Genomic DNA, 11,746 nt, shown 5'->3' on the forward strand with positions numbered 1-11,746 from the left:
GGAGTAACTGCCCCTGGAGGTGTTCAAGAAATGTGTGGTCATGGCACTTTGGGACATGGTTTAATAGCCATGGTGGTCTTAGGCTGATGGTTGGACTCAATTATCTTGAAGGCCTTTTCCATCTGAAAGAATTCTATGACTTGACCACATGAAACATGAAATAATTCTTTGTCTAGTCAGCACTGACACAGTCTCAGCAACATTTGTCCAGTGTTGAGCTGCAAAGCAAGACAGAAGGCAACAATGGGAGACAGTCTAACTAGATTTAAAAAAAGATGGCTGATGATCAGACAGATGTAAAACACTTCCCATCAATGACTAAATTATCTGGTCTGGTTTATCAAAGAAAGAAAAAAGCCCAGATGAGCTGAAAATCTTCAAGCAAATAGGACAACACTGCAAAGAGGGAAAGAATAAGTAATTCTCCCCAGTGATCTTAAACTGCAGCAAAAAAATCAGACTAGGCACCAGAAATAGATTTCTCAGCTCTGAAGGCAGTTTCCATTGGCAATCATCACCAATAAAAAAATCACAAGGAGTGCCTAGATAAACAACAGTTAAGAAGACATAGGTCAAATTAATCCTGCCTCCAGCCTTCTAGTCTACCTGCCTATATCTGCATGTGATCTGCCATCTAATTTCTGATAAGAGCTTTTGCCAGATGTCTAAAGAACCCTCTACTCTCTTACAAATGCCAAACAAAACAACACACACATCAGATTAAGGGGTGGGGGGGAACCCTAGTGTAACAAACCCCCCAAACCTTAAAGTTTACCAAAGATCCAGAAAGGTTTTGCAATGATATAAAGCACAAAATTCTTCTCAGAATACCAACCCCCCCAAAAAAAAGAGAGAAACCAAACAAACCCAAACACCTCTTACCAAGTAGATCACCTGATAGGTTGACAGGCAATATAACACAGACAGACAAAATGCTGACAGCAATCAACAGACAGATGATGTGACGCTGGAAGGCAAGGTAATGTATGGCATCTTCCCCGCATCTCTCATGGATCTCATCATCACTGCACCACAGACAGAAAAGCACATGGTCAATCTGCTTGGTACCTTAGGGAATGGGTTTTCAACATACACTGATTTCTCAGTCTACCCTGTGCCTGATCTTGTTAGAAGTGTCCCTGTTTACTGCTGGGGGAATGAACAAGACGACCTTTGAGGGTCCCTTCCAATCCAATGCAATCTGTGAATCTCCATGAATCACAGAATTTCAGGGGCTGGAAGGGACCTCAAAAGATCATCTAAATCCAACCCCCCTGCCAGAGCAGGGTCACCTACAGCAGATTACACAGGAATGAATCCAGGTGAGTTTTGAAGATCTCTAGAGAGGGAGACTCCACAACTCCCCTGGGCAGCCTGTTCCAGTGTTCTGTCACCCTCACAGTGAAATAATTCTTCCTCCTGTTTCCATGGAACTTCCCATGCCTCAGTTTCCACCCACTGCCCCTTGTCCTGTCATCAGGCACCACCCAGCAGAGCCTGGCTCCATTGTTTTGGCACTCAGCCTTTACACCTTTATAAACATGAATGAGGTAACCTATCAGTCCCCTCCTCTCCAAGATAAACAGCCTCAGCTCCTTCAGCCTCTCCTCGTACAGAAGATGTTCCTTTCCCTTAATCCTCATGGCTCTGCACTGGACTCTTACAAGTAGCTCACTGTCTTTCTCAAACTGAGGGGCCCAGAACTGGACACAATATTCCAGATGCAGCCTTACCAGTGCAGAGCAGAGGAGGCACAGAACCTCTCTCAACTTACTGGTCACACCCCTTCTAATCCACCCCAGAATGGCATTGACCTTCCTGCCACAAGAGCACATTGCTGGCTCACGGTCATCCTTCCATCCACCAAGACCCCCAGGTCCTTTTCCCCTTCACTGCTCTCCAGCAGGTCCATGCCCAACCTATACTGGTGCGTGGAGTTGTTCCATCCCAGGTGCAAGACTCTACACTTGCCTATGAATCCCTATTGGTTTTCAACACAGTTGTGTTCTTTATCTAATTTAAGTTCCAAAAGTGGTGTTTTGGTTTTTTTTCCTTTTGCAGTATCACCATATAAAAATTAACATGAGGGAATTTAGGCTGGAAACAAGTAATCTGAAAAGCAAATATCCAAATTATTTTTTAATCAGCCTAAAAGAGGACAAAGTCATTTGCTGTGACCTCTTTCTTTATGAGTGTCATGAGGTGTTAAGATCACACTGTGACAGCATTCCCTCACCTCCATAAAGCCTCCCCATGGGGAATATTACAACACAATCACCTTACTCTTATGACACCCAATTAATATAGGGTATTAATAGGATTTGGAATGAATGTTCATCACCTATTCACTGACAGATCATTAAACTAGGGGTTCTTGGAAAAGAAGGAACTGAACTACAAACATGGAGGTAGACAGGCTTGATCCTCACTGCTTTTTCTGCTTCAATGTACCCAAGCTAGAAACTGATTTTTAAATATCATGATTTACTAAGCCACAAGAGACACAAAGAATGAACATCACATGTCTAACACTCGGTTTCTTGGAAACAATGGGATGAGCTTCTCCTAGGTATTCAGTGCCAGCCCCAACCAAACCACCAGTTCTCCACAGAAATCCTTGCAAAGAAACCCCATTTCCTGCCCAGGCCCCTACTAGCTTCTGACAGGAGAACATCCACAAAGTACTCTTTAAAGGATAAAAGCCTATAACCTAGTTATTTACTCAGAGTGCATATAAATGCCACACATTCATTTAGGGTCACACACTGTCCCAAGATCAGGAAGTGCCTGGGCACTGAACAGGACAACTGTATCCTAAAGAAGTATTTCCATAAGCTGACCTTGTTTTTATATTTGTTTCCAGTTCACCAGAGGTACCTCTCTGACTATTTTTAATGCAATCCTCTCTTTTAAAAGAGAGCAAAGCAAACCATAGCTCACTATTTCTGTTTCATGTACTTACTGCATCCGAAAAGCAGCTGTCACCCATGAACAGAACCCCTATAAATAAAGAAGGAAGTTTTTAAAGACCTAACATATAAATAAGAATTGTACAGATTAGAGACACTAAGAGAAGTGTTTCTACTAAGCCAACCTCTTAGCTAAAAAGCTGGCAGCCTGTTATTCTGAAATCATCATTTAGAAACATACAGAAAAATACCTCAGTCCACATGAAGTACCCTGTGAAAAGTGTATCTCCTCAGATCCTTCAAAACCCCTCCAAAGGCTTTGTTGCTTTTGTTCTGTTGGGTTTGGTTTCTATTGCTTGGGCTTTTAAATTTATCCCAGTAAAGAGAAGTCAAGATTGAGATTTCTAAGGACTTTCTTTTTTCTTAAACAGATTTTTTTCAGAGCAATTCTTTTTTTCCAAAACTATTTCCAGAGACTCTAATTTCAAGGCCAAGATCTATCAGAGCTTAGTATGTTAACCAGTTAAATGGTAGCTAGAAACAACACTGAGATCACATTAAAGTTTCTCATATAGGGTTACAAATCCTCATGATCTCAGGTGTACAGTTTATGTACCTCACTGAATGCTCCAGTATGGTTCAAAAAAGCCTTCTCTCTGCAAAGGCCTCTTCTTTCAAGTGAACAGTACCCAGCTAAAGTGATACTGAAATAAAAAGACATTTTCTTCACAGAATCCCAGAATGCCAGGTTGGAAGGAACCCCAAGGGTCACCTGGTCTTTGACAGAGGAGTTGGACTATATCTGGACCCCTAACATTCTGTGATTCTAGGTAATAGCATAGCTGGTTCAGCACCTTGTCAAGCTGAGTCTTAAAACTGTCCAATGCAGATATAAGGAGATGATTCCAATGTTTAACTGCTATCATGGGAAAAATTTTTCTTTTGCAGTCTAATCAGAATCTCCCCAGGATTAACTTGTACCTATTACCCCTTGTTTTTCCCATGTGATTCCTTGTAAAAGGAGTCTCCATCCTCACGGTATCCACCCTTTATGTACTGGTATATGGTAATAATGTCTTCCCTAAGACTTCTCTTCTCAAAGCTGAACAAACCCAGTTCTCTCAGCCTTTCCTCACATGGCAGGGCTGCCAGTCCTCTCATCGTTCTCATGGCTCCAGCAGCTTCAATGATCTAATTGCTTTAGGGTTTTTAAAAATGAAGAAAACTACACAGCAGAGCAATCCCAATCAAACACTATTATGCTCTTGATGCTCACACAATTATTTAGGTGCAAAGCTAAATATTAAGTTGATACATACATAAAATGTTAAAACAGAGTATCACCATTGGGCACCAAACAGAGGGAGATTACCTATGGTGCTATAAAAATAAAGGATGCATTACTGATTTCTGCCTTCCTGTTCGATGACTGATTCATCTGGTTAGGTGGAATGGCAAATTACAACAGATTCCATTAATTTACAGGGGGGGAAAAAAAAAGAACCTATCAAAACTCTAGCATACTTACCCTATCATATTCAGGATCTTCAGGTATTGATGAAGATGTTGACAATCGGTTGTATCGTAATTCACTAAAATACATTAAATGATGCTTTTAAGTATCTTTAGTAATGGAGGATGGAATTCCACTAATAATTTCAACTTTAACAATTCTGAAGTAACCAAGGGAATCATGAAATTGTTAGGGTTGGAAGGGACCTCAAGGATCATCTAGCTCCAACCCCCTCGCCATGGGCAGGGACACCTCACACTACATCAGGTTGCTCAGAGCCACATTCAGCCTGGCTTTGAAAACCTCCAGGGATGAGGCTTCTACCACCGCCCTGGGCAACCTGTGCCAGTGTTTCACCACCCTTATGGTGAATAACTTCTTCCTAATGCCTAATCTAAATCTACCATCCTCTAGCTTGGATCCGTTCCCCCTAGTCCTATCACTACCTGACACCTTAAAAAGTCCCTCACCATCTTTCTTGTAGGCCCCCTTCAGCTATTAGAAGGCCACAATAAGGTTTCCTTGGAGCCTTCTCTTCTCCAGACTGAACAACCCCAACTCTTTCAAGCCTGTGTTCATAGGAGAGGTGCTCCACAGAGTCTTTTTCACTTCAGAAAGTTGTGGTTTTCACCTTGTAGCATATGCTTAAATTACTGAAACTTGTACTATGTCTCATGCTGAAAAGAGAGGACGTGAGATTCTAATGGATGCCTAGCAAGAATCAGATCTGCAAGAAGCTTCCTATTCAGGCACTGATCACTACAAGACAACACCTCTTTTCCCTCCACTTGTCTTCCTTCATCTTACAGCCACTACTCAGAATTTCACTGTGCAATTAGATCCCTTAGCTGCAGGGCCACCTCCTCACTTAAATGGAGTTCTGTAGCAAGGCTAGAAACGTTTAGTGACTTTGCTGCCCTCAAAAACAGCAGAGCACTTCTTTTCAGTTTGTTGCTAAAGAAATGTTGCAATGGGGATGTGCTCATAATTACAGGACAATATCCTTTAAAATTAAGTGTATTAATAGGTGTATCTATGATAATTTTGACCTAACTGGTTCACAGGTCACAATCCATCAGGAGCAATAAATAACATAGGCCCCTATGTGTCTGACCGCTCAAGAACCTGTTTGTCCCATGCAGGCCTCTCCAGTCCACATGGGAGTGGGCTCTATAGCAGAGCATCTTCATTCCTGCTTCCTGAGCTAGCTGGATTAAAGCTGGGTTTTTTTTTCCCCACTACCTACTTTTCACACCTGTACATGGATTACAGCATGAAACATTCCACTCGTGGAGTTCCTCTTTGCAGTGTGGGAAATAAAGTTGTGTGTTTACCATCCTTATAAATTGCATTCTACAGTTGTAAGTGAAGGAAGTGGAGGTAAGAAAATAAGCTGCATGTGTGCTAACATGCTACGAACCTACACATTGTTTGTAGTGTGCTTCTCTGATAGGATACCAGCTGCTTTGTTTATCTTGGCTCAAACCCACTATCTTCCCAGAGCTCCCTGTGCAGCCCATGCAGTAATATTTCTGAAGGATTTAAAAAGTAAAACAAAAAAGAGAGGTGTTTTGGTGCAGGTTTCTGAAATTCTTCACTACAAATGAGCTTTTGGTTATTTTTTTTACAAAATATTATTTCTACAGATGACATCTTGGTGTGTCATAGCTAGCTGTTCATGAGCTTCAACAGTGAGCCTCTTGCTGGTATTACTAGTATTAAACTAAGTTGTGGGTAATTCACAACTAAGCAACAGGAAACATATCTACCTGATGCCAAGGCACTTCATTTAATCCCTGTTGACTGTACTTTCTTCCACATGCACCAAATGGTTTCACCAAATCCGTCTAATTAGGTATCTTTTCTTTACCTTTCAGCTTCTGACACCAGAGCAACACGTCCGTAGTCCCAGAATCTCTTTCTTATAACGGAAAACAGTAATATTAAAATCTAGAAAATAAAAACAAAGATCTCTAAATGTTTATTTTTCCACTTCATCATCATCCTTCTTAGGTGTCAAAAGAATGCCATCCTAGCTCTTAAACCAACTGTCATTTGTTAACCAACTCAGTGGTGGCCATGCCACAAACCAGCCTGTCTGGAAACAAAGAACCAGAACATCTGCCTTGCTGTTCTGACTTATCAAGGAGAGAAACTGCATGCAGAAGTACTTCTGAATTGCACAGCAAGAAGTACATGAGAAGAAGTCCAAACTATCATAAATGCACCTTTACTATTATTCATCACTTAAAGACCAGAACTATAATGGAAGACTTCTAATTTTGTTTCATTTTTAAACAGTGATGTAAACAGGCTGTGGGAGACTCAAGTATGAGAATAAACTCAGTAAAAGTAACTCATAAACCCCAGAAACTTAACCTCTGCAACCCATTTTTTTCCTCTCTTCCCTCTATATTTTCACTTTTTGAAGACTATGTGTTTCATACATGACATTTTCTCCTCCCCTTTCCTCCTTCCCTCCTCTTCTTTTTTCATTTAGTTTTCTTTTTCTCTTTTGAAGAAAGCCAAGTTGCTCTGTATGAAGCAATGAAGCAGAAGTAACAAGGCTGGTTTTCTATGCATATGTAGCACACACCCTCATCTTCTACCCCTCATACATCCCATACCTGTTTGGCTAGAAAGTGGTGCTGGTGTGATATAACATATTTAGATCTATGTAAATACTGACTGGCTAACCAGGATGTGTGTCAAGATTATCTTTGTGTCAAGATTACACAGCTAATTTCCTCATTTCACAATTACTAAAACCTCCTTACAACAGCTTCCATCCCATAAGGGAATTATTAATTTAGATCATTCTTCATCTGGCCATTAAACTTCAGGCAAGCAGGAAAATTCCCTACACTGTTTGACAACTTTGGTTGAAACTGGCTAATGTATTCTCTGGTTATTAGGAGGAACTGCCAGACAGAAATGGGAAGACAATGCAACACACAAACCTCACTTCCTTAGGAAATCAGCCCAGAAATAATATGTAGAAACCCATCAACTGACAGTTATGAAACTAAATGTGTCATGAAAATAGGAATACTGCTAAATAAATAGCAGTACTCTGTACTTGAAGAATAGTGGAATCTTCCACGCTGCATCTAACTCTACCTAATGCTGTTTGAGAGAAAAATCCAACAGCAAGTAACCCAGAAACAAAGACCTGGTATCTTAAAATTCAACCACAGCTTTTAAAAAACAAAACCAAACCCAAAAAAAAGTCTTCTCAAACTCTAAATCTTAGTTGTGCCATCACCACACCGAGCAGTAAATACTGTGCATCCTCACAAAAATGGATTTATGGCACCACGCTTCATGCAAATTCCCAATCAATAGCAAAGAATGCCACGATGTAACTTTTATGAACATCTTCCACATTTCTACAGAAGGAATCAGACCTTACACAGAAAGGTTTAAGTTCCTCCACAGTAGCTTTCTGGAATTCAAGAACTATGCCCTCCCTTAGTCTCATTTTATGACCACAAACATCCCTTATCAGGCCAATTTGCAGGTGTACAACTCTTCTTCTGGCAGCTTTTGACCACATACACCAAACTTACAGAAATAACAATAACTTTTATTGGGAGTTTCCGGCCTGTCCTGGAGCCTCCAGCAGCAAATCCTATTCCTCCTTTTGTCAGGACTGAGATGATCAGTACATTACTTCCTTGACAGCTTCATGAAATCCTTTTTTTTTGTTTGTTTTTTTTTTAACTGTGAAATGACAGGTTTTCCATATTGTACTTCCTTTTGATAAGCAGTGAAATTAGCAATGATGTTCCTCCCCTGAAAAGGCACCCAGTGTTTAAACCCAGAGTAAGGAAAAAAATGTTCTTGCTGTTAGGACAAAACATAAACATTTGAGCTACCACTACAAGGCTCATCATGACTCCACATACAAACTCTGTGATACTGTACTCTCTACATCAAACATAACAGTGACACTGTCATCCCACGTGTGCATGAACCTTTATGAACACATGAAAAGCGCTTCGATGTTCCCAGGATGGCTTCAGCACATTTCTTATTCTGAAGATTCTCAGAATAAAATCCTACCTGATAAATAAGTTCTGAACAAGCTAGCTTTTGATAAGACCAGGATTACTTTCAATACAAGAAACAGAAACTGGGCTTACAAAAAAGAAGGTTACGTCAAGCAGCAGGACAGTTGGGATTCCACCAAACGTTACTCCTTGGAGCACCGTGCTGCCCCGGGCAGTGCTGTAACAGTAGGTCTCATTTGTAGTGTTGAAAGGTATGCTTCTATTCCAAAGGTGGGCTAGATAAGAATTTCCAAAACTCAGAAAAAATAAAGGGTTCATTTTGTCTTTCCCTTGTAAAAAAAAAAAAAAAGAGAGAAAAGAAACAAACAAACAAAAGATTAAGTGAAATGACCATGCAAAAAGGCTTGTCTGGTATCTGTGAGATGTGCTAACACTACAAGCATTAAAAGCAGAGGTATATTCAGCCAGCATACTACTTCAGAAGAGAACTCATAACTTTCCCCCTTCACCTGTAAAATATCTCACAATAACTGATAGGCTCAGTTGCTAGTAGCATTAAAATGAAGATTCCAGACATCCCAACCATGTCCTCCATAGACATTTGAGGACCACTGCAGAAGGCCCCCACAAAACAAACTTCTCTATTTACTTATTCCAGCCTAAATTTTTACCCTAGGAGTTACATGGGGCATTAGATATTCCCACAAGAGCAGTTTGAAGATTTTGCTCCTAGTTGATGGGCATGTGTGAACGTACTGGCTTGAACTTTGTATTCAAATGTCAAGACCATAAAGGTATTGATAAATTTCCCAGGGAAAAAAGTAAAATAAAACAAAACAAAATAAAATAAAGTAAATCTACTATAGAACATTCAGGATCTTCTCTGCTCTTGAGATATTTGAATCACAGAACAGTTTGGGTTGGAAGGGACCTTAAAGATCATCTCGTCCCAACCCGTGGAACTAATGCATGAGTTGCCTTTAATAGGAGAATCCAACTGAAAGAACACCACAGTAATTACAGTTTATCACAAACAAGAAAGAACAAAGAATAATTCCAAGAGAACAGCCATCTACCTCATTTTAGTCAATTGACCTGTTTAGATAACATACAAGACTACACAAGATTTGGCTATTGATACAAAGGTCTTTTCACTGCTATACATAATTGCTCATTTATTTTGGGGCTTTTCATGGTGAGTATTTATTTTCTTGGATCTTATTAACTTGCTGGTTCCTGTGAAGTACTGGGGACAAAAGCATGTTTTATGCAGAACACACTTCTGACTGACAGATCCACAATGAAAGCATATCCCCAAAATCTCTATCCTTTGTGAGGAAATATTGTAGGTCCCCATCATATGACCAGGGACATTTGGCATATCATGCCTCTGTAAGAGGCACATGTCTAACGGCAGCAATGTTCTGGAGGCTGAAAACAAAACCAAAAGCAGAATATGAATAACTTTGAATTGTCCCTTTAAAGAGCAGGAAAAGAGAGATGGGAATACTCCTTCCAAAACCACATTTAGTAAACGTTGGACAGGGTGACACTGGGAGGAAGAAATTTTGTCCCAACTAATACATTACATCACAGGAAAAAAACACACCCAAACACAGCAAAACCGAACCAACCCCACACAAAATGTGTGCCGTGAATCTATCCTTGTTTTCCAAGGACTGAAATTCAGTGCTGAGAGAAGAGAATCTTTTAACATACTTTAGGAACCTCGACCTCAACGACTGCAGAGCCTGCACGCTAAGTTTTAAGTAACACACTAGATCTTAATAGACAGAGTTTCCAATTCTTGAAAGTTGTTATTTACTGCTTTTTCAGTAAGCCAGCTGTGAGGAAGATAAAGGGCAAAGACCTCCCTCACGGGTGGAGCTGCACTGCAGCAACCCACAGAGCAGGCAACCCGCGGCACTCCGCGACCTTACCAGGGAAGGTACGGGAAGCCCCGGTACGGGCTCTGGAAACGAGAAACCGTCTCCCTGTTTTTGGATGGGACCCCGACAGCGTCCCCCGGCATTGCCACGGGAGTGGAACTGAGGCTGGCAGGACCTGTTTCCCTAGGCGGCACACCGAAAGGAAACCGAGCGCCAGCCGTTTGCCTCCTTGGTCGCCTCAGCTCAAGGAGAAGGCGCGAGGGGCTGCCCTCTGCCCCGCCACAGCGAAGGGACGCCCCCAGGGCTGCCTCGACCGGCCGCCCCCCGCCCCGAGCCCGCAGAGGGCCAGCGTCCCGCTGACAGGACAGCAGGGAGAAGGCCCGAAGGAAACGGCTCTTTCCTCAGGAGGGCCAGGACCGAGGGGAGAGAGAGGCGGTCTCTGCCCCCTCAGGCGGCAGCCCGGCCCCACCGGCACCACAGCGCGCGCGCGCGCTCCCCGGCGGCCGCCCCCGGGGGCTCACCGCGCCCTCTCACCTCCCCGCGGCCGGACCTGCCCTGGGGCCGCCTCACGCAGCCTCGTGCCGTCCCCACACAGCGCCGCCGACGCGGCAGCGCTATTCCCGCCCTCCCTTACCTGCGCCGGGGCGGGCTCTCCCCTCCCGCCTCGTCACCACACGGGGCGCGGCGCCGAAGCACCGTCCCAGCCCCAAAGTTACAAGTCCCAGCAACAAGTGCCGGCAGCCGCGCATGCGTGCCCGGACTTAGCCCCGCCGCTGGGCCGCGCCGGGCGGGAGCCGGCGGTTAGAAGCCAGGGTGGAGGCTCTGTCGCCTCTCTGGCTACTTTCCCGGGGCGGCACAGCCTTAAAAGCAGCTGAACTTTTCCCATGGACGCGTTGCTGATACCTCGCCTTTCCAGCCTGCCTTTCCTAACCCTCAGGGAAGGGACCCTGTAGTGAAAACAAGTGGAGGAAAGCTGCTGTCATTCTCCTCGCACTGTGGGCCCTCCCCACCTGCCGCCAATAGGACTGGGCAGCTGAGGGAAGCAGGCAGCTGAGGGAAGCAGGCAGCCGAGTTTAGTGTGATCCCAGGAGGCACTCGGAGCTGTGCTGAGAGCTGGTGTTATTCCTACATGGTAAAGACAGCAACTGCTGCTTAGCCAGAGGCCTGTGTCTGCCAGAACTGCTTTTAAACATCTCCTCACAGAATCAGAGAACACCTGACTGGAAGGAACCTCAAGGATCAGCTGGCCCAACTGCTGGAAAGTGTTTACAAATCATAACTGGCTTGGGCAGCTTGTGCCAGCTTAGCAATTTAACCACATCCTTATTGACTGTAAGTAACAAGGAATCTTCGTCTCCCTATCACTGAAGCCTCCACATGCATCATTTCCTTAACTACTGAAGTGTTCTGCAAAACTAAAGA

The 11,746-nt window shown here is 43.2% G+C and overlaps 1 protein-coding gene across 6 annotated transcripts in view; it reads right to left on the reverse strand.

The window, feature by feature from the left end:
- Window positions 1-11,035, reverse strand: part of TMEM63A (transmembrane protein 63A) — a 37,341-nt gene extending 26,306 nt beyond the window's left edge. For 2 of the 6 annotated variants that reach the window (XM_068153573.1, XM_068153569.1), the window contains exons 1-6: window positions 10,859-10,928; window positions 8,568-8,764; window positions 6,293-6,372; window positions 4,438-4,501; window positions 2,963-3,000; window positions 883-1,025 (exon numbers count right to left, since the gene is read on the reverse strand). In XM_068153573.1, coding sequence (XP_068009674.1) covers window positions 883-1,025; window positions 2,963-3,000; window positions 4,438-4,501; window positions 6,293-6,372; window positions 8,568-8,753 — 511 coding nt within the window. In that variant the 5' untranslated portion in view covers window positions 8,754-8,764; window positions 10,859-10,928. Of the gene's footprint in view, window positions 1-882; window positions 1,026-2,962; window positions 3,001-4,437; window positions 4,502-6,191; window positions 6,256-6,292; window positions 6,373-8,567; window positions 8,765-10,375; window positions 10,528-10,858; window positions 10,929-10,958 lie in introns of those variants that run through there. The other 4 variants (XM_068153570.1, XM_068153572.1, XM_068153571.1 and 1 more) reach the window with 4 other exon arrangements.
- Window positions 11,036-11,746: the final 711 nt, after the last annotated feature.

This window comes from Melanerpes formicivorus, unplaced genomic scaffold (genome assembly GCF_026170545.1).
Source record: "Melanerpes formicivorus ecotype bairdi unplaced genomic scaffold, bMelFor1.0.p_v2 SCAF_26, whole genome shotgun sequence".
NCBI classification, from domain to species: Eukaryota; Metazoa; Chordata; class Aves; order Piciformes; family Picidae; genus Melanerpes; species Melanerpes formicivorus.